The sequence below is a fragment of the Cnephaeus nilssonii genome (assembly GCF_951640355.1).
Source record: "Cnephaeus nilssonii genome assembly, chromosome: 6".
NCBI classification, from domain to species: Eukaryota; Metazoa; Chordata; class Mammalia; order Chiroptera; family Vespertilionidae; genus Cnephaeus; species Cnephaeus nilssonii.
In genome coordinates, this window is record NC_137077.1 from 37,682,380 (window position 1) to 37,706,770 (window position 24,391).

The 24,391-nt window shown below is 38.7% G+C and overlaps 1 protein-coding gene and 1 pseudogene across 7 annotated transcripts in view; one reads left to right on the forward strand and one right to left on the reverse strand.

Annotated features, from left to right (window-relative positions):
* Positions 1 to 24,391, forward strand: part of BICD1 (BICD cargo adaptor 1) — a 190,381-nt gene that overhangs the window by 106,420 nt on the left and 59,570 nt on the right. For all 6 annotated transcript variants that reach the window (XM_079775608.1, XM_079775603.1, XM_079775604.1 and 3 more), the window contains exon 3: positions 23,650 to 23,802. In XM_079775608.1, the coding sequence (XP_079631734.1) occupies positions 23,650 to 23,802 (153 nt within the window). The remainder of the gene's footprint in view (positions 1 to 23,649; positions 23,803 to 24,391) is intronic.
* On the reverse strand, positions 4,292 to 4,788 carry LOC307102143 (large ribosomal subunit protein eL32-like; annotated as a pseudogene). Its single transcript has one exon. The product of its transcript is annotated as a large ribosomal subunit protein eL32-like (transcript).

A 24,391-nucleotide genomic window follows, 5' to 3' on the forward strand; every position in this document is an offset into this window, starting at 1 on the left:
TTACAATGAAATGTTCCTAACCTTATTTTCTCCCTTATCGTCTCCTTAAGGAGTTTTTTTTTAGACATTTTTTTCCTAATTGGTGCAAAATTAAATATTGAGGAATGAGATTTTGCAGGGTAAGGCTGTATTAATTTTCTGTGGCTGCTGAAACAATGTACTTCAAGTTTTGTGGCTTCAAACAGCACAGATGGATTCTCTTATTGTTCTGGAGGCCAGACATCTGCAGATTACTGGGCTAAGGTCAAGGTGTTGGCAAGGCCGTACTCTCTCTTGGAGGCAGGTGTGGAGTGTCCGGTTCCTCTTCCAGTTTCCACTTTTTTTCCAGCTTCTAGAATGGCATTCTTCGCTTTCATGGGCTGTCCATCTTTGGAGCCAGCAGTGTGTCTTGTTTCAGTACCGCATTGCCTTTTTCTGTGTCAACTCTTCTGCCTCCCTCTTATAAGGACACTGTGATTACACTTCAGCTCTACCAGGATAATCTCTTCATCTCAAATCCATAATCGCATCTGCCAAGTCTGTTGGCATATAAGATAACATTCACAGGTTCCAGGACTAAGACCTGGATATCTTTGGGGGGCGGGGGGGGGGGGGGGGGAGGGAGAGAGGGATTATTCAGCCTACCACAGGAGTGATATCTCACCTTATTGGAAATGCATGTTCTAGACCAGTGGTCGGCAAACTCATTAGTCAACAGAGCCAAATATCAACAGTACAACAATTGAAATTTCTTTTGAGAGCCAAATTTTTTAAACTTAAACTTCTTCTAACGCCACTTCTTCAAAATAGACTCGCCCAGGCCGTGGTATTTTGTGGAAGAGCCACACTCAAGGGGCCAAAGAGCCGCATGTGGCTCACGAGCCGCAGTTTGCCAAACACGGCTCTAGACTATTAAGAAAGAAAGAGAAAAAGAATAAAAGATAATAAATATGTAACTTTGGCTAGTAATCAATTCTTTATTATATCTTAATTTATTTGGTGCACTTGCCATTAGAACAGAGAGAGAAGATATGTTTAAAATTGATAGGATTTGAAAGAGTAGAGTTGGCGATGCCCATCTTATTGCCATATACTCACCCATTCACTTATTTTGCATCATCTTTTTTGCTGAGGCCAGTCAGTAGAGAAGGGCAATGAGTCACTCCAAGGTCAGACAGTGTTATTACCTAATCGTATTGTGATGGGCAAATCCACCATTAAGCTTCCGATTGAGAGAAATACTATTGAGTTGGCAAATGCTTTCGATGTGTACGTGCTGATAGTCATATGTAACCACAATTTTTCAGACTTTGGCAAAGAGAAATGGGAATTCTCTGTATTTTAATTTGCTGCAAAATTTATCCCTCAGGAATGACCATTCTGTTAAGCACCTAGTCTGTGAAAATGCTGAGCCAAATGCTGCTGGAAATATGTGTAAGGTAGTGTCTGCCTTTAGTAGGCAATTCAGAGGGATAAAATGAATATATGATTAATTCTAGTACTGGACAGCTCTTCTTTCCACCTGGGCTGTTCCTGTTAGGATAGCGGCCTGAATTAAGGCAGAAAATACCTGCTTGACATCCTCTGCATATACAGACTGCCTGGTATCCTCTGGGAAACATCCAGTGGACACCACTTGGCTCTCCAGCCTAAGAAGGATTATTAAAGACTGAATGCCAGCTTTCTCTTTGTTTTTGTTTTAAAATATATATTTTTATTGATTTAAGAGAGGAAGGGAAAGGGGTAAAGTGAGATAGAAACATCAATGATGAGAGAGTATCATTGATCGGGTGCCTCCTGCACGCCCCACACTGGGGATTGAGCCTACAACTGGGGCATGTGCCCTGACCAGGAATTGAATCATGACTTCCCAGGTCCATGCTCAACCACTGAGCCACACCATCTGGGGAGCTTCCTCTTTGTTTATATAGTGGATATCTTAGATGGCCTTGAAATCGATCTATTAACAATCTGTGAGTTGTACTTCTATCTGAAATGAATTAACTGCTTTTGGCAACAGACTTTCCCCAACATGTTCTACCAAATCATAGGCTAAAAACAGCTGTTATTCTTGGGAATAGAAGACCTGGGCATCTTAATTTTTTTTAACTGGATTGCCAGGAAATTTTATTGATGCCTAGCAATATAGAATTTCATGTTGGATAAAGCAGATGTGCAAAAGAAAAATTGTATTAGGTAAAATCCTTTACAAAATTATTACTTAACACGTTGCAAATAATTGAAGCTAGAAGATTTGGATTTTATTTTTAGAGCGAAGTGTATTTTGCAGTGTATTCGTCTTCATATTTGCTAGGGCTTAACATTGGTTATGCATATGTTAATTGAGTAAACTTAAGCAAGTGAATTATCTTCCCTGGACGTCAATATTGTTATCTATTAAGTGGGAATAATAGCAACACCTACCTCCTAGGCTGTTGTGAGGATTAAATAAATTCTTACATGTGATACACTTGGAACAACACCTGGCATATAGTTAACACTGAGTCAGTATTAGCTATTGTGTAATTTCATTGCTACTTGCATATATTTTTAAAATGTATTTAGAATTGCTTCTTTTTTATTTATTTATTTATTTATTTTTCTTTTTTTTTTCTTTTTTCTTTCCCTATGTTTCTGATCTGGGCACTACCAGGGGCACTTACTGCCCGAGTCAGTGAATCAAGACCAGCAGATTCTCTCCGAGAACTCTAGCACACCAGGACAATAGCTGTCAAGATGTGACTCTAGTCTCGGGTAGAATTGCTTCTTTTTTAATTTAAATTCTTTATTGTTTAAAGTATTACATGAGTCTCCTTTTTCCCCCATTGACCTCTCCCTGGCCGTTCCCACCCCCCAGCACATGCCCTCACCCCCCTCTTGTCTGTGTCCATTGGGTATGCTCATATGCATGCATACAAGTCCTTTGGTTGATCTCTTACCCCCTCAAGAATAGTATTTGAGCAGTAGAATTACTGTGTCACATGGTACAAGACTTTTTTTCCAAGATCATACATATAGCCATGTTGCTTTTCTCAAGTATTAAAGCAATTTATGCTCCCATTAGTAGTAGCAAGGAATTGCAATTTCACTGAGCCCTGGCAAGCATTAATCTTCATAGCACCTCAGGTTGCTTATATAGTATGTGAATCATGGCATTTCAGTATTAATTTATAAGGTCATGGAGGGGTATGGATGTGGTTTATCTTGTTCACTAGTATATGCTATAAAGAGCTTAGTATAAACTAGACACTCAGAAAAACAAGGAAAAGTGGATAAATGAGAAATTTGCCACTTTCATTAATTTGTGGAATACTTTTTCATTAATAATATTAATAATTTATTCATCAATTTGGGACATATTTCATAATTTTTATACATTTACTTATTAGGTTTAGTATTTCTATTATTTATGCATGATATAGGAAATTATTGATTTTCTTAATCATTTGCCATGAGCATCTCACCCAGTTTGTTTGCCTTTTGATTGTATTTTACTTTTGACACAATTAAGTTTTGGCAATTGCTTTTAAATCTACTACTTTTTCCCTATGAGATTACTTTTAGTGGTTATAAGGATAGAATATTTTTCCTTCCTTCCTTCTTCTATTCATCCTTCTCAAAACAATAATAATTTAATGCTAATTTCTATCAGTTTTATGTTTTAATTTTTTACTTTTAATGTTTTAATCTTTGTGAGATTCAGTTTGGTATGTAAAACAATGTGGGAGTTTATATTTTAAAATCTTCCCCTAAATGCCTAAATGTCCCAGCACCATTTCAACATGGTACCCCTATTTTTTATAAGAATATTACATTTTCAGCCCGGCCAGTATGGCTCAGTGGTTGAGCGTGGACCTATGAACCAGGAGGTCATGGTTCACTTTCAGGGCACATGCCCGGGTTGTGGGCTTGATCCCCAGTAGGGGGTGTGCAGGAGGCAGCCAATCAGTGATTCTTTCTCATCATTGATGTTTCTATCTCTCTCTTCCTCTCCCTTCCTCTCTAAAATAAATAAAAAAATATTTTTAAAAATGTTAAAAAAGAATATTACAAATTCATTTATTATTTTTAAACGTATTAAAAACAGTTTAATCAGAGTAATTGCAATCTCAAAATCAGAAGAATCAAAGTAATTACAATCTCAAATATAAAAACAAACCAAAAACCACACCCAGAATATTTTTAGTGTTGAGGAATAAAAGAAATGAAAAGAAAGAATTGTTAGGAAGACCATTTTTAATTCAAATGAAGAAAATAGATATGTAGTGCATTATTACTCTTTTCTACAATATATAGCTCTTTTATGGCAGAATTTTATGATTTTATTAACACAAATACAATGTGCACACAATCTGACTATTCATTTTCTTCGCTGCGCAGCCTGGCATTGGGATTGGTGACTCTGATGGGCAGCTGGGCTGCTCTTTCCACAGTGGCTTTGCGGTTCTTTGAGGAGGCGCTGTGAGCAATCTCAGCACAGTAAGATCTGTTGCACATGAGCAGCACTTCAAGCTCCTTGACGTTATGGACCAGAAACTTCCGAAAGCCACTGGGCAGCATGTGCTCTGTTTTCTTGTTGCTCCCATAACCAATGTTGGGCATCAAGATCTAGCCCTGGAATCTTCTACGCACCCTGTTGTCAATGCCTCTGGGTTTCCGCCAGTTCCGCTTAATTTTGACATATCGGTCTGACTGGTGCCGGATGAACTTATTGGTCCTCTTCTTGACAATCTTGGGTTTCATGAGGGGTCTGAGGGCAGCCATGGTGCCGAGTAGGAGATGGCTGCCACCTACGTAGGCAGCGCCGAGGAAGAGCTACAAGATATGGCTTTTATGATTTGACGTAGTTTTTAAAGAAATGATTTACAAGCTTCTAGAATTAGCGTAAGTCCTGAGTTTACGGGTGTATGTTTCTGATGACCATCTCAATAATTTTACTTTGGATATCAGAAAAACACAAGAATATAGTCAAATCTCCCTATCTCATTGGTCAGCAATAGGTTTGGATTAGCTTCCTGCATCCTAAATATTCAGTAGTCTTCGGATTTCTTACTAGGTCTGAGAAGGTAATTACATACATCGTTTCTGAATAAATAGATTATTTTGGTCTGAGTAATTTTCTCCATAATTGCCCTTTAACTAAAATTGATTTCTTTCTTGACGACACGTTCTTTTCCACAAGGGCACCTACATTATTCTGTGTTCACTATCCCATTTATCCTATTTCTGTCTATTTTGTCTTCTATTCTGTTCTGTTATTCTATTTGCCTACTGTTAGTTCTGGTTTTCTCTTTGTAATTATTGCCACATAGCAGTGTATTTAAAGTTTACTAGTACTATCTTCCTCTTATTTTTTTCTTCTGCTTTAATTATTTTGGTGGCCCTTTCATTCCATTTCTAATTCACATCTAAGTGGTCTGATTCAGTTTTTAGATTACAGTATGCCTGTATTCTTGATCAATAGGACAGTTCAGAAGACAGGCTCAGGCTTCCTTTTGTTGTTGTTTACTTATAGGAGTGGCTTTAGGAAATAATTAGTTCAGTTGCCTACAGGTAAAAATAATCCTTTTTTGTCAACAATTCCAAAATTAAAACCATTGCTTTCATATATAATCTTTAAGATGAAATATGGAAACTAATGATATTCACAAACGACATTGCCAAGGTCAGTACTAAGTTTCTTTTGTATTTGAAGTAGAAAGCTAATAATACCCTACTCACAGAATTTTCCAGTCTAATTTTTGTTCTGCTAATAGGTATTCAGTATGACAGGGCTCTTCTTAAGGACCGTTTGACTCTGTGTTCCTCTTTGCCCTCCCCCTCATGCAAATAAGATGACCCCTACATCCAATCAAATCATCAGAGCAGGCTTTTCATCATTTTTAATGGAATGTCAGCCTTGCCACCTGCTTGCCTGGTACCCAAGCCATCTGCATCTCTTCAATCTGCAACACAGAATATTCTTCAGAGGCTGTCATCAGAGAGGGCTACCTTCCGTTGCCTACTTGTTATTCTATTCCTGTCAAAACCCAGCTGACAGATATTCAAGGGCCATAACCCAAGTGACATGCAATCCGCCAACTCCTCCATTTTTTCTTAAGTTTATTCTTCTCTTGACAAAGGTCTTATCAGCAGTATGATGTGATGTTTAAAAATAGGGACTCAGGGAGTCAGATGAGAGTTGGGTTTAAATTCAGATCCCACCACTTAGTCCCAGTGGAATCTTGTCTAAATCTCATAATTTTTCTAAACCTCAGTTTCTTCATCTGTACAGTGGGGATAAAAATAATAGTGAAGAAATATGTTTATCCTGAATATCTAATGGTATTTTTAAAAATCGGGTAACTAGAATTGTTTCCTTTTACACTTGTTTACTGGGAACCCAAGAGCTCTATTTAAAGCTCAGTTAGAGTGATTCCTGAACCTTTTGCCCACGTGAGCAGTCTGTTGTCTAAGATCAGTTGATTTTCCTAAAGCAAACAGTGAATTAAATTATCTATTTACAGTCTTATCTGCTGTGGGCAAAATTTTCCTGGAACAGCCCTGGCTGGTGTGGCTCAGTTGGTTGGGTGTCATACTGGCACCAAAAGGTTGCTGGTTTGATTACTGTCAGGGCACATGCCCAGGTTTTGGGCTTGATCTCCAGTGGGGGATGTGCAGGAGGCAACCGATCAATGTTTTGCTCTCGAAACAACTAAGAGAAACTCCCAGAAATAATTATGAGGATGAGGTTAGTTCATTAGCGATATTGCAGTAACTGGTAGAGGCAAGAGCCAGGAATATGTTTTAAATCTGGGCTGAGAAAACAAAGTTATTAATCCTTGTCCGTGAGGGTGTTTTACCTGCAATGCCCTTTCATAGCAGTGCCGATGCAGCTCATTACCAAGAATACTTGAACACTGTCCCCAAACTTTGACCTTTTTTTAATGTGTCTTTTTCTTCATCTTGTCTCCCTTTCTGCCTATTCTGTTCTTGGTCTCTGTGTATGCATCTGAGCCTGAGAAGACAACAGTCATTAACTCCTTGGCTATTTTGCTATCTGTGTCTTCTATTTCCTCCTGCTTTTTCTATTTATTCTCCCACTTCCTTCTCCATCTCTGTCCCTGTTACTAGCAAGTTCCTCTCCACATCTTGGCTATTCACCCCCTTCAGCCTCCCACCACCCTTAACGTTAGCAAAAACAACAAAAAATAAGAATAATTTAGATGGGTATAGTGGATTGAATAGTGGTGCCAAAATGTATGTCACACAGTTCGACACTTGCTACCCCTTTTTCCCTCAGAGTGTGGCGTTATCTGGAATAAGGGTCTTTGCAAATGTAATGAAGGTGAGGATCCTGAGATGATATCATCCTGGATAACAGCTGGCCTTAAATTCAATGGCAGGTGTCCTTATAAGAGACAGAAAAGAGGAAGACAGAGACACAGGGAAGAAGGCCATGTGAAGATGGAGGCAGAGACTGGAGGTCTGCTGCCACGAGACAAGGGGGCTAGGGGCCACCAGAAGCTGGGAAAGGCGAGGAAGGGTTCTCTGTAGAGCCTTCAGAAGGGGTGTGGCCCTGACAGCACCTCCATGTCAGACTTATGTAACTGTGAGGATATATTCGTTGTTTATGCCACCGGTTTATGGTAATCTATTGTGGCAGCCTTAGGAACTCAGACCGTGGAAGACAATACAGCCCCACAGGAACATTTATTTCACAATTGCTGAGCATTTTTAAATAATAACATACTAGAAAAGAATATGAAGTTATTTTTCAGTTATTAATAATAAAAGAAAGCTTGCTAAATTGTATCTAACACATTATAGAACCAGCTCTTTACTGGCAATAAAGTACTCCTGAAGTTAATTCATATTTAAATTGTTTGAAACTCAATGCATTTTTTTCCCTGCAGGAGTCATATAGTATATTATGGATGTTTTCAGATATTAATCCATAATAATTTTGTTAGTCATATATGAGCTATAAATATCTTACAAAGTACTCATAATCTGGAACAGCACTTGCATACCAGGATTCAATAAATGTTACATATTATCAACTCCCCAACTAAATTATAAACTTTGAGACAGAGGCAACGTCCTATGCTTTTTATAATCCCAGAACCTACAGTATTTCTTGTATATTATATGCAATGAATATTTGTTGAACTAATAAAAGGAATGAATAGCTATGTTTACAGTATCTCCATAAAAAATCAAATATGTATAGAATGGACAAAGTTATAATGTTACATACAGTAAAAATTTCATTCACAAAACAAAAATAATTTAAAAATTATGAAAGAACTGTAGATATAATCAAGAGGAGAAAAGGAAATCACTACCAATGTGAAATTCTCCATATTTTAGCCCTGGAAGGCAGAGACCTTGTCCTATATTTCTCTGTAATTCCAGTGTCTTGCATCATGATTTCCATAGAACAGGCATGTGCAGCCTGGCACCCAGGAAGGGCTAGAGGAAACCCTTATGCAGATTTCTGGAGGTCTTTTTCTCTGTAGCTGTCTCTCTCTATGTAATTTTACCCCGACACTTCCAGCTGGCGGCTCCCTGAGTTCCGCACTCCATCCTCACCTCAGCTGGGCCCCTGGGCTCTCTGGTTTCCCCCTCTGGCACCTGCAGCCCATAAGTTGCCTCCAGGTAGAGAGTTGGGTTGTTCATAGTGCTCACCTCATCTTTTTCCCGCCTAGAGATGAAGACCTACAGGTCTGTTGTTCAAAGTCGGGAAACAGCTGTTTCATATATTTTGTCCAGTTTTCTAATTGTTTGCCATGAAAGTTTAAGTCCTTTCTTTGTCACTTCATCATGACTAAAAGCAGTTCCCATGCAAGTGTGTTGGTTAAAATAAAATAAAAAAGGTAACTGTAAACGAAGACTTTTAAGTTCATGCAGTTGGCTCTTTTATTGATTGAGAATTGCAGAGCCGTGACTCAGGGGTGACGAGGCTCTGCTGGCAGATTTTCAGTCTCGGTCAGCAGTTTACTTCAAGAACAGACTCTTTCATCTTCCCTTCCTGCTTCAATGAATTAGAATGGGAGGGGGAAAAGAGACATATGTAATACTTTCAACAATAAAGATTTAAAAAAAAAAAAGAATGAACACTGGAATTCTAAAGTATAAAGAATGTTACCTGCACCAAAACACACACCTTGTACTAGCTTATTAGGAGGAGGGTGAATAAGTATGTCATCTCTCTCCATTTATTTATGCATCCATTCTTATAGCCATAGTCTATTAGAATCTTCCATTGCTTTTCACAAACTGGTTTAAAGTTTTAATGATGATACATACAGATTTCCTCATGTAAGCATAGAGACCATTTCTGTTCATGTTATTTCCATGCAATCAGTCATTTCCCCTCCAAGGTCATAGCCCCATAGTTCTATCATACATATACAGTCTGTTTTACAATTTACTGATTAATTAGGTCTGTTGTAAGCAGTGGTGGGCGGGAGACGGGAATGAGAGTCATTTTATCATTATATCTCCTAGAGCAGTGGTTCTCAATCTTTCTAATGCCGTGACCCTTTAATACAGTTCCTCGTGTTGTGGTGACCCCCAACCATAAAATTATTTTTGTTGCTACTTCATAACTGCAATTTTGCTACTGTTAATGAATTGTAATGTAAATATCTGTGTTTTCCGATGGTCTTAGGCAACCCTGCTAGCAGTTCTCAACCTGTGGGTCGCGACCCACAGGTTGAGAACCGCTGCTGTAGAGCCTAAGACCATTGGTCGCGACCCACAGGTTGAGAACTGCTAGCAGGGTTGCCTAAGACCATCGGAAAACACAGATATTTACATTACAATTCATTAACAGTAGCAAAATTACAGTTATGAAGTAGCAACGAAAATAATTTTATGGTTGGGGGTCACCACAACATGAGGAACTGTATTAAAGGGTCGCGGCATTAGAAAGGTTGAGAACCACTGTCCTAGAGGACTGTCTTGTCTGACAAAGGTATGTCTGAAAAACACTGAAATTCTATTTTTCGAAAATTTCCAATTTTACTAAAATGTGGTAATTGTAACTTTATAACAGATGATTTTCTTTTCAGCATAGTGACTCTGTATTGTAATGGCAATAGGTCGACATTCTAAAAATTCATTTCCTCCTTAATGATGACCTGATTTTCAGAAGCTTTTATGTGAGCTGCCAGAACAGCAGTGGAACCTCATCAGCCAAAAGATATTTTGGGACCCTCTATGGCCCCAAATCCAAGATAATGACAGCTGAGAGACAACTTAGAATGAGAAAGAAGTTAATGAATAATACCTCAGTCATTTCGTGGAAGTTAGAGCCCTGCCCCAAGATCCCCGGCCCTGAGATGTGAATTCTGTGATGTTCAGACAGGAGTCTCCGAGCGCCTTCCTGGTTCCTTGGTGTCAGCGCAGCGTAGCTGATGGCAGAGGCTGGCGATGTCAGGTGTCTGCGTCATTCTGTCTCCCTGGTTGTTTAGTGTCTCTTCCTGGGTAGATGTTCTCTGATAAGTGTTAATATTCACTTCAAAGATCTCCACACTACATGACTGTTACCAAAAATTCGTCCAGCCCTGGCTGGTGTGGCTCAATTGGTTGAGCGTTGTCCTATACACCAAAAGGTCACCAGTTTGATTCCCAGTCAGGGCACATGCCCAGGTTGTGGTTTGATCCCCAGTTGGTGTGCATATGGGAGGCAACTGATCAATGATTTTCTCTCACATCAATGTTTCTCTCTCTCTCTCTCTCTTTCTCTCTCTCTCTCTCTCTCTCTCTCTCTCTCTCTCTCTCTCTCGCCTTTTCCCTTCCTCTGTCTCCAAAATCAATAACAATACAGGGTATCACAAAAAAATGTATACACACTTTGAATTATTATTAATTCCAGTGGGTTAAATCTGAAAGAAAAAAGCATCACTTGAACTATACAAAAAAGTATGTGGATACATTTCTGGGGGACACCCTATATATGAAAAAAAACAAGAATTCATTCATATACCTCTCTCCAGACTTCCTCTGGATCCCTGTATATTTACCTAAGGTATATAATTTATCTATAATTTATATAAACAAACTGTATAATATACTTATTGATCAGGTCTTTTGTAAGCAAGGCATGTAAGTTCAGGAGAGCAAAGATCTTTATAGTTCATTGAAGTTGTTTACTATACTCCCAGCACTTGTAATAGTGCCTGGCATGTGACCACTCAATGAATAGTTCTTAAATGAATAAATATTAAATACAAAGCTTTGTCAGTATGTGTGAGAAATATAAATTCTTAGTTAGACAATTCCTATTAATTAGTTGACTATCTAATCTTTTCTCTTATTGTAAATGACATTTGGATGAACAGAAATATAGAATTTTAATGTAGTTAAATGTATCAATCTTTTCATCTATGATAAGCCATTTTTTGTCTCTTATTTGAGAAACTAGAGGCCCAGCGCACAAAATCGTGTGCAGGTAAAAAGTCCCTAGGCCTAGCCTGCGATCAAGGCCTCCTTCTGCCCACTTGCCAGTCCCCAGTCCCACCCCACCGCCACCCCCCAGTTCGCCATGGTTCCCTATCGCAGCATGGCTCCAGTTCCCCGGAGCCTGCGGGCCAGGGGGAGGGACCAAGAGGCAGAGGTCGGCTGTTCTGCCACTCACCTCGGTCCGCCGTGGTCCCCCATTCATCTTGCTGTGATCGGAGCCTGTGGGCCTGGGTGGGTGGGGGAGGGACCAAGATGTGATCAATGCACCTCATGGCAACTGGTTGAGCTGTCATTCCAGTCATTACGGTTATGGTCTCTGGCCTTTTATTATATAGGATTTTTTGCTGCAAAGTCTTAAATATATCCTATATAATAAAAGGCTAATATGCAAATCGACCAAACAGCGGAACGACTAGTCACTATGACACGCACTGACCACCATGGTGCAGACGCTCAATGCAGGAGCTGCCCCCTGGTGGTCAGTGCACTCCCACAGGAGGAGCACCGCTCAGCCAGAAGCCCAGCTCAGTGCTGGTGAGCGCAGCGGCGTCGGGAGCCTCTCCCACTTCCACGGCAGCGCTAAGGATGTCCGACTGAAAGAGGGCTTCCAGACTGCAAGAGGGCCTGAATTTCGTGCACCGGGCCTATAGTTCTAGTATAATTTCTTCTAACCTATCTTGGCCCCATTGATCTCCAATGACATCTCTGTTGTTTATTAAGTTTTAATGTCAACATGAGTCTCTTTCTAGGCTCTCTATTTTGTTCCATTGTTTGTTTAGCTTATTTATTTATTTGTAATTTCTAGACAGTTGATGTCATTGAATAGCTAATAGAGCAACCTGCTATGAGCATCTGTTTTCTAAATGAACTTAAGCTGTTGTAAGTTGATTTTTCTTATTTGGACCAGTGGTTCTCAAATTTAGTGTGCGCAAGAAGAGCTTGTGAAAACACAGGTTGCTGGAGTTTCTCCGATTTCTTAGGTCTGGGGTGGGGCTTGAGAATTTTCATTTTTAAGAAGTTTTCATGTGCTGTTGATGCTGCTGGCTATCAATATGTTCACGACTTCCAGTAGCCATTATTTATCCTTTTTCCCCTAGAATTAATGTCATTAGATTTAAATAGTACTGTATATTAACATTAAACATCATATTAGAAAGGCAGATTTATTTAAAGTATAATATTGGAAATAAGTTTATGAATACATAATATTTTGGACTTAAAGTAAATGTTGCTGTGATTTTAAAAAAAGAATATAAATATGAATGCTGTCCTCCCAGACTTTAATAGTAGGAGTTGTTTATTTTTTTAATGTAAATTATTTTCTTAGACTATGAAAACTTAGAGCAGGTTCTTCTTCAGACCTAAGTATTATATAGAAACTATAAGATGAGTAGTTTAACAGGCTATGCTCTATAAAAAAGCATTTTTTACTAGTCTAAATGTACAGTGTTTTAATTTCAAAATTTTCAGAAAGAAAAAATTATAGAAAAATATTTCACCAAAGGTAGGTAAATATTTAGTGCATCATTTTATTATTTCTAACAGTGTTATAGATGAAAATTTAAATTCTCTGGGTTTATAACACTTTGAACTTGCCTTCTGTTGTCACCATAAATCCTATGACTGAGACACTGGTCAATAACTCATTCAGAATATATGCTAAAATTGTTCTCTTTGATTTAATAAAAAATACTGCTTAATTTTATGTTTGCTTAAAATTTACTTGTTTTAAGCCCCAGACATATGTTCATTTAACATTGTGATTAATCTAAAATACCATTACTTACATTTTCATATATAAACAGTAATAAATAATATATCATGAATATCTGAATATAATTGATACTATATTTGTGTTATGGCTGATTCTTTTAAAAAAGCAGTTCTGGCTCACTGAAAAATTCATATTTCAAAAGTCCATTAATTTAATTGTTTCTGGAGAATGTGAGCTCTACTAAAAGTGTATACAAGTTGGATATAGAGGAAATTAAATAAGTGAAGTACCATCAAAGAATCAAAGAGATCTCATATCTACTTTAATTAAATGCTGGACAGGAACATATTGTATCTTACTATTTAATTCACTAAAATGTTAAATACTTTAAAGCAAAAAGGTGATTATCAGGAGTTTTAAAGCAAAACATTGAAGGATTTTTTTAAAAAATATTAAAACTCTAACAATATTCTTATGAAATATTCCTCCACCCTCCCACTGAGAGTCCATTTGGCTAATAGAGATTCTTAATGTATCTATTTTATAATATTTCTTTGGCCTTGGCCCACAGGCTAACTGCAGACATTTCTCAATTAGTCATTTTGTTGCCCAAGATACTAATTGAAATTCAGGGCAGGGGAAAATACATCACTGGCCTTTGTCTATCTATGAAAGGCCTTCTTATTAGACTTTATTTGCTGTAAAAGCTTCTTTTCTCTGCAAACTGAGAGGGACCCTGTGTGTGAAGTGTGGTCAGTGGGGTCTTCCAGAACAGCATAGACACCAGTTGCTCACCAGCCGGAAGCCTTCATGTCTCTCAACAGTGCAGCTCGGGCGGAGGAGGCCCAAGGGGCAGGTGCCAAAAGAAGACTCTCACTCACGCTTTCTAACGTTCTTTCCCAGGGCTGTGGGAAGGGAGCCCCGCTTTGAGCTCCTGTGTGGCACTCTGGGGCTCCAAGGAGGTAAAGCTTGTTCTCAGCCCCCAAACACTCCATTTTCTCCCTTCCTTTGAGCCAAATAAGACTGTAGTCAGAGCTTAAAGCTACGACCCTTTCGCTCTCTGTGTTCAGAGTACTCCCTGCCTCCTCCAGAGATTGGAGGCCCCGAAAATGAGGAATTCAATTTGCAGAGAACTTTTCATTTTCTCCTTGTTTATTTTATTCTTTGCCTCTCAGTCTGTTTTCTTTGCCTTTCTGCCTCAGCGTCTGAGTCAGGGAGTCTTAATGATACACAGTAGCTCAGACTTAGGGACCTGGGTGGCCTGAGTCAAAACTTAGAGCTCTCTCTAGCCCAGCCAGAGTAAGCTCATTGTTGAGCGTTGACCTATGAACCAGGAGGTCACGGTTCCATTCCCGGTCAGGGCACATGCCCAGGTTGTAGGCTTGATCCCCAGTGTGGAGTGTGCAGGAGGCAGCCAATCGATGATTCTCTCTTATCATTGATGTTTCTCTCTCTCTCCCTCTCCCTTCCTCTCTGAAATCAATAAAAATATGAGACTCCCCAGAAGTCAGGTAATTGAGGCTTATGTCCCATCCTGAGCTAAGGGTCTTCAAAGGGGAGGAAGGCAATTCCCAGGATGGTGAGAAGAACAAATGCTTGGTAAACACTGTTGCCATGCCATGCAGGTAAGTCTTTCATTTATATATATATATATATATATATATATATATATATATATATATATATATATATATATATATATATATTGATTTCAGAGAGGAAGGGAGAGGGAGAGAGAGATAGAAACATCAATGATGAGAGAGAATCATTGATCAGCTGCCTCCTGTATGCCCCCCTCTGTCCCACTGGGGACAGAGCCTGCAACCTGGGCATGTGCCCTTGACTGGAATCGAACCCGGGACCCTTCAGTCCTCAGGCCAAAGCTCTGTCCACTGAGCCAAACCAGCTAGGGTGGTGAGTCTTTCTGATATAAAGAGTTATCTCTGATAATAGCTCTCCTGCTGGTCCAGTCCCACTACCTGAATTCTTCTAGACAGTTAAGGGGAGGTCAAGGGCTCTTCCTGAGTGTGCTAGACCTCGATGGTCTGCAGCTTGAAATAATCCACATGCCAGAGGGGCACGTTCTGAGGAGGCACATGCTGCTCCGCCTCAGCTTTGATAAACAGAGGCATGTGGTGCAGTGGGAGAAAGAAAACAGGCAACGGAGAGAGGTCTCCGATCTCCAGGAGCAGCTCCAGGGCCCTTTCCTATCTTCATGATCTATGCTTTGTGTTCAGGTTGTGAACCACTAAGACACATGCAAGATACCAATTTTCAGGAAATCCAAGACTCAGGTTTACAAAAAAGTCTTTGTGTACCCCACTGCTCATATGGCTAAATTAGACAATCCTTTATAATAAAAGCCTAATATGCAAATGGACCGAACGGCGGAACGACCCGTTGCTATGATGCTCACTGACCACCAGGAGGCAGACTCTCAATGTAGGAGCTAACCCCTGGTGGTCAATGCGCTCCCACAGGGGGAGTGCCACTCAGCCAAAAGCTGGGCTCATGGCTGGCGAGTGCAGCGGCGGTGGAGGGAAGCCAGAGTTTGAATCCAGGTCCATGTCCAGAACTGTGTATATTCTACCACCCACCTCTTTACAAAACAGCTGCCTTTTTGAAGCTGTTATTTTTGATACTATTCCATATATCGAAGACTTCATTTCAGTAACTATATTCACTATTATGTTAACCTTTCTCCTCTATTACCAATGTTTGGGCTAAACTTTATTTCTTAGGTAATACAGGTGTTTTACAGCAACAAAAACAAACAGTGAGGTCAGACCTGCCAGATATCCTGTAAAAGCTTAATCAGTCAGCATCTGCTATACACACTGTACATAATGTACCCGAAGTATAAACAAAAATAGTGTCTCTAATAACCCTCAGTCTCTTGAGGGGTTAACTTGTACATTCCAAAGCAAGTTATAAATTCTATTAATTTCCCCTTTCTGTTCAGCCTTTTCATCCTGATGGTAGGTACTCATCTTGCATTTTGTGATCTTAAATCCCCTCTCCTTTCTCATCACTCTACATTTTTTCGTTCAATGTTTACTTCCATTTTTAAACAGTCACTTTAATGCATACCATTACTTCCATTTTTGTTCGCTTCTTTTCCTTTTACAATGTCTCCTCTCAATAAAAATCTATATATAGTGTGTTCCCACACTGATGGAAACTAAAATTACTTATCATAATGAAGAATTTTTGAGACTGTTAATGCTATTTATCTCTTGGGTTAGATCATTCTTTAAAGCAAGGTCACAAAGTCTGAGGCAAAAGGAGGATTGGCTAGAGATAAAATTATTTCTGGAATATTTGTGAACCCAGCCTTCATGTTTATTGCACAATGTAGATTTTAAATCTATTTAGTGTATTACCTAAATTTCCCTTTTCATTTAATAAGTTATTAGAGTAATTGTGTAATCGGGGTAGCATGTATGTTCATAGATATAATGAGATACTATCAGAAAACTATCATACCAGCACTCATTATGGTGTTTTGCATCTTTAAAGTAATAAATGAGACATTTAAAAAAGAAAAATCAAGCAAATTTAAGAAAGATCAAGCAAGAAGCAACTAGACTATTTTGGGAAGTGATCTTGGTTTCCTGACTTCAAGGTTGATTATAGAAAACAGAAAAATTCTAGCATTTTATATAAACAAAAGCTCATTCCAAAACAATCAGTGTATTTGTGCTACCACACCAACTCACAAAGCCACATTTTTTTATTGATAAAAAAATAACTTGCAGCCCATTGAGTGAATGTGCTTAAATGGCTGTGCTTGTGAAACATAATATCGCGATTACTGGATCTGATGTATGCTGGATCAGTGCCAGCACAATGCAGTACTTTGCTGATAATAGTGTGAAACATGTTTCTTGCTGCAGTAAATCTGTCTATAGACTTCAAAAAACAAAGATATTTTGTCAGCAGTAACCAAATTGTGTAAAATCTTACAGTCTCAAAAGACCACATATCGTATGATTCCATTTATACGAAATGTCTAGCATAGGCAAGTAGAAAGTAGATTAGTGGTTGAGGAAATGAGGACGTGGGGAGGGAGGACAATAGCTAAAAGGTAGAAAATTTTTTTTCAAGATGATAAATATGTTCAGAAATTAATTATGCTGGTGGTCACAACTCTGACTATATTAAAAACCATTGAAATGTACATTTTAAAAGGGTGAATTATAATTATGTGGATTATAGCTTAATAAAATTGATACCAAAACTATCTTACACAAAAAGCTTTCCTATGAAACACATGTTCCACCCAACTAAGATGCAATGTAAATGTTTGTTAAATTCTTATTTTTAAAACTTAGAATAATATCTGGGTTTTATTTGTTGTTGTTGTTTTAGTGAAGAAGGAAAAGCTACAGATGGGGTATAAGAAAATCAGTCATGTATTATTTATTTTGTGCCATTTACTGCAAATGTGTACGTGCAATAAAAGGGCAGATTTTATGTGGCTGTCAAGATTTTGCTAATGATAAATGTTTGAAATGAGGCACTGAAATGTGAACTGCTTGTGAAATGGACTGGTCCCTGACTTCTAATGGGGGCAGTTATCCCATGGGAGAGAGGCCTATATTGCTTCAGACTCAGTCCAGGATAGTTAACCCTTCGTCGTGCCACGTTTTTCAGAGCAAGATTTGCATATACCTCACAGTAAGAGTTACAGAATCTCGGTTTCATTATAGCTTTGTTACTCTTGTATAGTCACTCGCTCCTTGCCAATCAGGACCTGATTGTCTTGTCTCACCCTTTTTTTTCTTTTCTCTCTCTCTGCACTCCTCTGCTTTAATTTTATGCCATTATTTAAATCTGATGGTCCATTCAGCCCTGGCCGGTGGGAAGGGATCTGGAGTTGGGCTGTAAGGAGCCGTGGTGGCTTACTGTCGTTTTCTATTGTCTCAGAGTAACATTTTCTGATGCTTTGGTCTGTGCGTTGTTCAAAAGGCTCCTTTAAAAAGGCAGAGGTCTTGTGGTTAAATAACTTGAGCATATGCTGCATGCCATGCCTTCCTCTGACATAGTCTCAGTGCATGCTAGCATATTAAGGGCTCTGAGAACACCAAAGAAATATGTAACTGTATTTAACCTAATATTTTCCAAATTTATGCTTTGTTTTTTTTTTAATCCTCACCTGAGGATATATTTTACTGATTTTAGAGAGAGGGGAAAGGGGAGAGAGAGAGAGAAGTAGAGAGAGTGAGAGAGAGAAATAACACGTATGTGCCCGGACCTAGGTAAGTGCCCTGACTGGGAATTGAACCGGCAACCTTTCAGTTCACGGGATGACACCCAACCAATTGAGCCACCTGGCCAGAGCCCAAACTTATGTTTGAGTGACTCCTAGTTACCCCGCATAGAACTACCCAACTTCAGAACTCTGTGGAAAATGCTCTCCCGAAGTCATAATTCTCTCCTCCTTTATTACTTTTTCCCAGCCATCACAAATCTCTATATTTCTTTTTTCTTGCTGGGCATGTTTGTTTTAAGCCACACTTCAAACTTGCCCTGTCTGTTTTTCTAGCGATTGCCCAGTTATTAAGTCTGGATGGCATCTGCAAATGCTGAGTATATGGTGCTCTGGATATATGTTTTCTTCATTGGTGGCTCTCAAGTCCTAAAGAACCGTGAAGCCCACAGCACTGCCTGTGTCAAACATTCCAGTGCAGAGAAGTCCTGGGAGGGAGGGGCAAGGAGAATTATTGTCGACTCCTCTCTTCCACAAGAGAAGTGTTAATTTTTGGCCAAATGAAGGAAAATAAATGTTACGGTCTTGAACTGCCTGAATTCCCTGGCAGTGGCACCTTTCTGGGAGAAAAGTGAAAAAGCCGGTACCGCATTCCCTGTCCTTACCTCTCTCCATGTCCTTTCCTCTCCCCAGCTTTCTCCGCTTGGACCAGAGCAGCTGTCTGCCTTTATCCACTCACAGACCCAGAAATTCCTGGTTTGACTATCCACATTAGTATTACCATTATTTATCGGGACATCACTTGCTCTCACATTCACTTCCTTGGAAAATATCTCTTTTTCTTACAACTCTGTTCAGGCACTTTGATCCTTATTTAGGTCATTGGGTGTGTTTTTTTACTGTACTCTTTGTTTATTTGTTTATCATCACATCAATCAATGATCAAGTCCTGTTCATTCTAACTGAGATGTTCCTCCACGTTCCTCATCATCTTTTGCTCCGGGCTGTTCCAGCGCCAACTTCACTTAGTCTCTGGGGCTCTTTCTTCTTATAGCTCCTCCCCCACCTCCCAACAGAGTCACTTGCCAAAACATAGGTCTGGTCACACAGCTGCTTCACTTAAAAGACTTTCCTGGTTCCCCACATTGCTTTGTTTAGCATAGAATTTCCTGCAAAATCTGTCTCAAGTTCTTTGTTCCAACCACACGAGACTGCGTATTTCCCAAGCCACAGCCAAGTTAAGACCTTTGAAGGTCCCAAGCACCGAACACATTTTGGCCCCTCCCACTGTCTCACAGGTTAACAACACTAATCGGTAATTTGACATCTTATTGTAGGAAATCACACCACACTTAGGCATAAGCTGAAAGTAATGAGCCCTTTTCTAGATTTTTCTGAATTTCTCTCTTTCCTCTCTAGCAGCGCTCCAGCCTTGCCGGTGCCCCCAGGAAATGTTCATTCTGACTGTTGGGTCGTGTAGCACTGCCCTCCCCACAAATCTGACTCCGCTTTTGTGCAAAAGTTGACCTCTGGCTGGAAAGTCTATCCTCCTCTTCATCCACGTAGTTAACTGCTTGCCCTTCAAGGTTCGGCTCAAATGTAACTTCCTTTATAAAGCTTTCTCTGCCGCCCCCAGGAGTATTGATCACTCAGCTTTTTGGTGGGAATCTTTGCAGCAGCATTTGTTCGGTTACGATAAATTATTTGTGTCTCACACCCCTGCTCACATCCCCATGTATTATCAGTAAGACCTCACAATGACCATATCATATTAAGGATTGGGATACCCATTTTTTACAAATGAGTAAACTGGAACGTCTGTTACTTACCTCACACAAGCTATTATTGAGATCTCCTGTAACAATGAATATAATCTATAATAATAAAAGCATAATATGCTAATTAGACCAGACGTCCTTCCAGATGACCTTCCGGACTTCCTTCTGGACGACCTTCTGGACGATCTTCCTGGCTAAGCCAGGGCTGTGAGGGAAAGCCGGGTCCTGGGTGCCAAAGGGAAGCTGTTGTCAGCAGCAGCGGGGAGGAAGGCCTACTCTTGCACGAATTTCATGCATCGGGCCTCTAGTTAATTTATAGAAGACGAAGAGCCATATAACTGGAAGGCATGATTATTTTTGATACATTTCTCTGGTGTGTGGTAATAAGTGTTCACGTTGATATTTTCTTCTTGACAATAGTGGAGGGAATTTATGATTCCCACATAAGGAAATCCTTTCAATGTTAATTAAAGTGAAATGTTAAGAATGCTGCTATGCTCAGGGGCCATGAAAATAATGAGGATAGTCTATCACACACATTTCAGGTTAATCCCCTCTCCCCTGAGGAAAAGCTGAGACTCAGGTCTCTGGAGGTGAAAGGCAAAGGCTAACGCGGTCCCTGGTTGTGCCATTTTCTCCCCTTTCTCTCATGCTTTATTTTTCTCACCCTCATTATTCTTTATGGAATTGCTTAGTAGAGTTCAGCACCATCGTATCCCAGTAAGAAAAAAATTGTGGGAGATAAATATCATGAGTGGTGCACAAAACAACAGTAACAATCTTTTAAGTTTATTATGGAAGCAAAGAATATTGCCCATAGAATTTAATCTTTGGCAATCAAAACAAGGATTTCTAGCAAAATAAATAAGACTAGTTTTCTTTCTCACTGGGTCTTACGTGTGTTTTATTGCTAGCAAGCCTTTCAATTTAACCAGTTTCCCAGCCAAGATTTTCCTTAATTAGCATCAGGAGTTTTCATTGGCTATTTTATGAGTTATTGGTTAGAGATCCTCATTAGCTTTGCCGTGGTCTTAAAATTATCTTGACATTTACTATTTTACTATATAAGATTTTATGGTTAATTCTCAGTAAATACAAACTAGGCCTCTGGTCATTACATTTTTTACAGTGTACACACATTTTACAGAATCTCTTGTATCTTAACATTTTCTTTATAATTTTATATAAATTACTGGCATCCAATTTATCAGGCTTCCTCATGTTGTTATACACATAGATAAGGAAAACTATTTACATATCACTCAGTTATAGTAGATCTTTTGAGAAGTAGAAAAATATCAAGATTTCATGTTTTTGCAAAATAAAATAATTTAATGAAATTTGGCTTTATCGCCAAACTTTACCATTTTTTATTGTATACTTTTGAGCATGTGTGCTCAAAGTATTGTCCAGGGAGCAGGGAATAAAGTCATGTTTCTGTCTCCAAGTCACTAGACGATGTAGTGAAGAAGAATTAACATCTCGTTATTTAGGCCTATTTTAGTTCAAGGTGTGTTATTTTCCCTTTGTTCCACACTCTAAAACAATGCAAGACAGACGCCACCATCCATGCAATAATACTCTTTTAAAATTTGGTGTTTAACCATTTGCTTATTGTTTTGTTTTTCATTCCATCGATATGAGGGTCTAAAATGTGCCAGAAATTAGAACACATTGATGAACAACACAGAAAGGTTTATTATATTCAGGTGAAAAAGAAATTTAGTAAATGTAAAAAGTGTAAAGAGTAAGTAAAGAACCAATTTCAAGTAATGATTAGTGCCACACTATTCCCTCAACAATTATTATTATTATTTTTAACTTGGAAGGAGTTATGCAATTTATTGAGTGAGAAAATAGGCTGTAAAATATCTTTACATGGTAAGATTCATTTCTTAAACATATGTACAGATATGTATAGACAAGATGTGTAAAGGGATACAGATTAAAGCATTAACAGTGATCTCTCTGGGTGATGGAATTAAGATGAGTTTGGGGTTTTTGGTTTTTTTCATTTATTTTTATTGTTGAAAGTATTACAGATGTCCTCCATTGATCCCCTCCACCCTGCTCCAGCACTCACCCCAAAACAATTATTTTTTGAGTACCTACTCAATGTTAGATGCTGATCTATAAAGTAAACCATAGGGTGATGGTGAGTAAAGGGGGAGCTGTTTGATATTAGCTCTTCAGGGAAGCCATTCTGAGAAGGTAACATTTGAACTGAGACCTAACAGACAAGTAGAAACAGAAGAATTTCCTAATCTGGGTCCTTGGAGACTATGGATAGAATTCAGGATGGGAAATATGCATGGGAACAATAATTACGTATCTATTTTCACTAAACTCAGACTGAAACTTAGCATTTTCTCCTATTTGAATGTAGGCAACAAACCTCAGTGGTATTAGCAGCACCTGTTACTTTGTGATCAATATTTTCATACCATATCTCAGTTCTTGCAGGCATTTTGAAATGCCATCTTTGCTTTGAAATTATGGTACAGTCATGCGCCACATAATGTTTTGGTCAACGATGGACCGCATATGTACAGTGGTTCTATGAGGTTATAATAGAGCTTAAAAATTACTGTCGCTGTCCTGGCCAGATGGTTCAGTTGGTTGGAGCGTCATCTGTATACCAAAGGTTGGGGATTCAATTCCCAGTCAGGGCATATAACTAGGTTGTAGGTTCAATCCCAATCAGGGCACTTAGGAGAGGCAACTGATTGATGTTTCTCACATCAATGTTTCACCCTCTCTTCCTCACCCCCCTCCCTTTTTCTCTCTCTCAAATAAATTTTAAAAAACCATGTCCTTGGGTTAAAAAAAATTAGGATTAAAAAATATTCCTATCACCTAGTGACATCAGAGCTGTCCTAACAGAGCAGGACAACACATTACTCACATGTTTGTGGGGATGCTGGTATAAACAAGCCTACTGCACTGCCAATCACATAAAAGTGTAACACATACAATTATGTATAATACATAATACTTGATAATGATAGTAAATGACTATTATACTGGTTTATGTGTTAACTATACTATACTTTTAATCATTATATTAGAGTATATGTACTCTTCCTACTTATATAAAAAAAGTTTGCTCTAAGACAGTATGCCATGTTATGCCGGCAGCAGCATAAAACACTTTGTAACTTCCTTTATAAAATACATCTTGTATTTACTGTGTCTCTTGATTGAATAACTTTCTGTTGTGTTTTATTTATTCTTGTGTTGTTTTTGTGCAGTGCAGTAGCATGCTGTACAGGCTTGTAGCCTAGGAGCAATAGGCTATTCCATAGAGCCTAGGTGTGTAGTAGGCTAGACCACCTAGGTTTGTGTAAATGCACTCTGTGATGTTCATGCCACAAAGAAATCGACAGAAGACAAATTTCTCAGCATCTGTTGCCATTATTAAATGGCACATGCGTATTTTTAACTACCCAGATGTTACATTTCATAATACCTAGAATAAGAAAGGTTTGTATTGATGGTTTATTGTGTTGTTTCAGAACAATGAAATGGTGGAGCTACAGAGAATACGGATGAAGGATGAAATTCGAGAATATAAATTCCGAGAGGCCCGGCTCCTTCAGGACTACACTGAGCTGGAAGAAGAAAATATCACGTTGCAGAAGCTTGTGTCCACATTAAAGCAGAACCAGGTAAGATTTAAGAAGTTATTTGGTTACACTCCAGATGGACCACGTCTTTGGACCATTAAGGTTAAATCTTCTCTTTATTTCTTTGTTAGGAACCTGTCAAAATAAGCCTTAATCTCCCTACAATATTTATGTGCTGAAATTTCCCAGCGTTTCTATTTTAGCTAAGAAATTTCCCAATCCTTCTATTTTAGCTAAGATTTAGAAGGCAAACCTAGAAGTTGTATGATTTACAATAAAGTTTCATTGGGTAAGAAAAATTTTAGTTTATACTTTAGCTCTATGTTAATTTATTTCAGGAGTAAATCATATATATTATAATAACTTAAACTGACAACTTATTAAAAACCCGATCTATAAGCTTGTTTTGTATTACAAACTTAAGGTCTCCCAGCAATCCTCTCTCTCTTCTTCTTCTCTCTCTCTGAAAATTACATTTGCATTATATAAGGAAATGGATTAAGAAATAGAAAGCAGTAAGAACAAAATTATAAGAAAAAGAAAATGCCTGATTTCTTTTTTTCAGCTGTAACCTGACTAAACAGATTGCATGTGTACATTTAAATAAATTTTTTTTGGTAGTAAGGCTTAG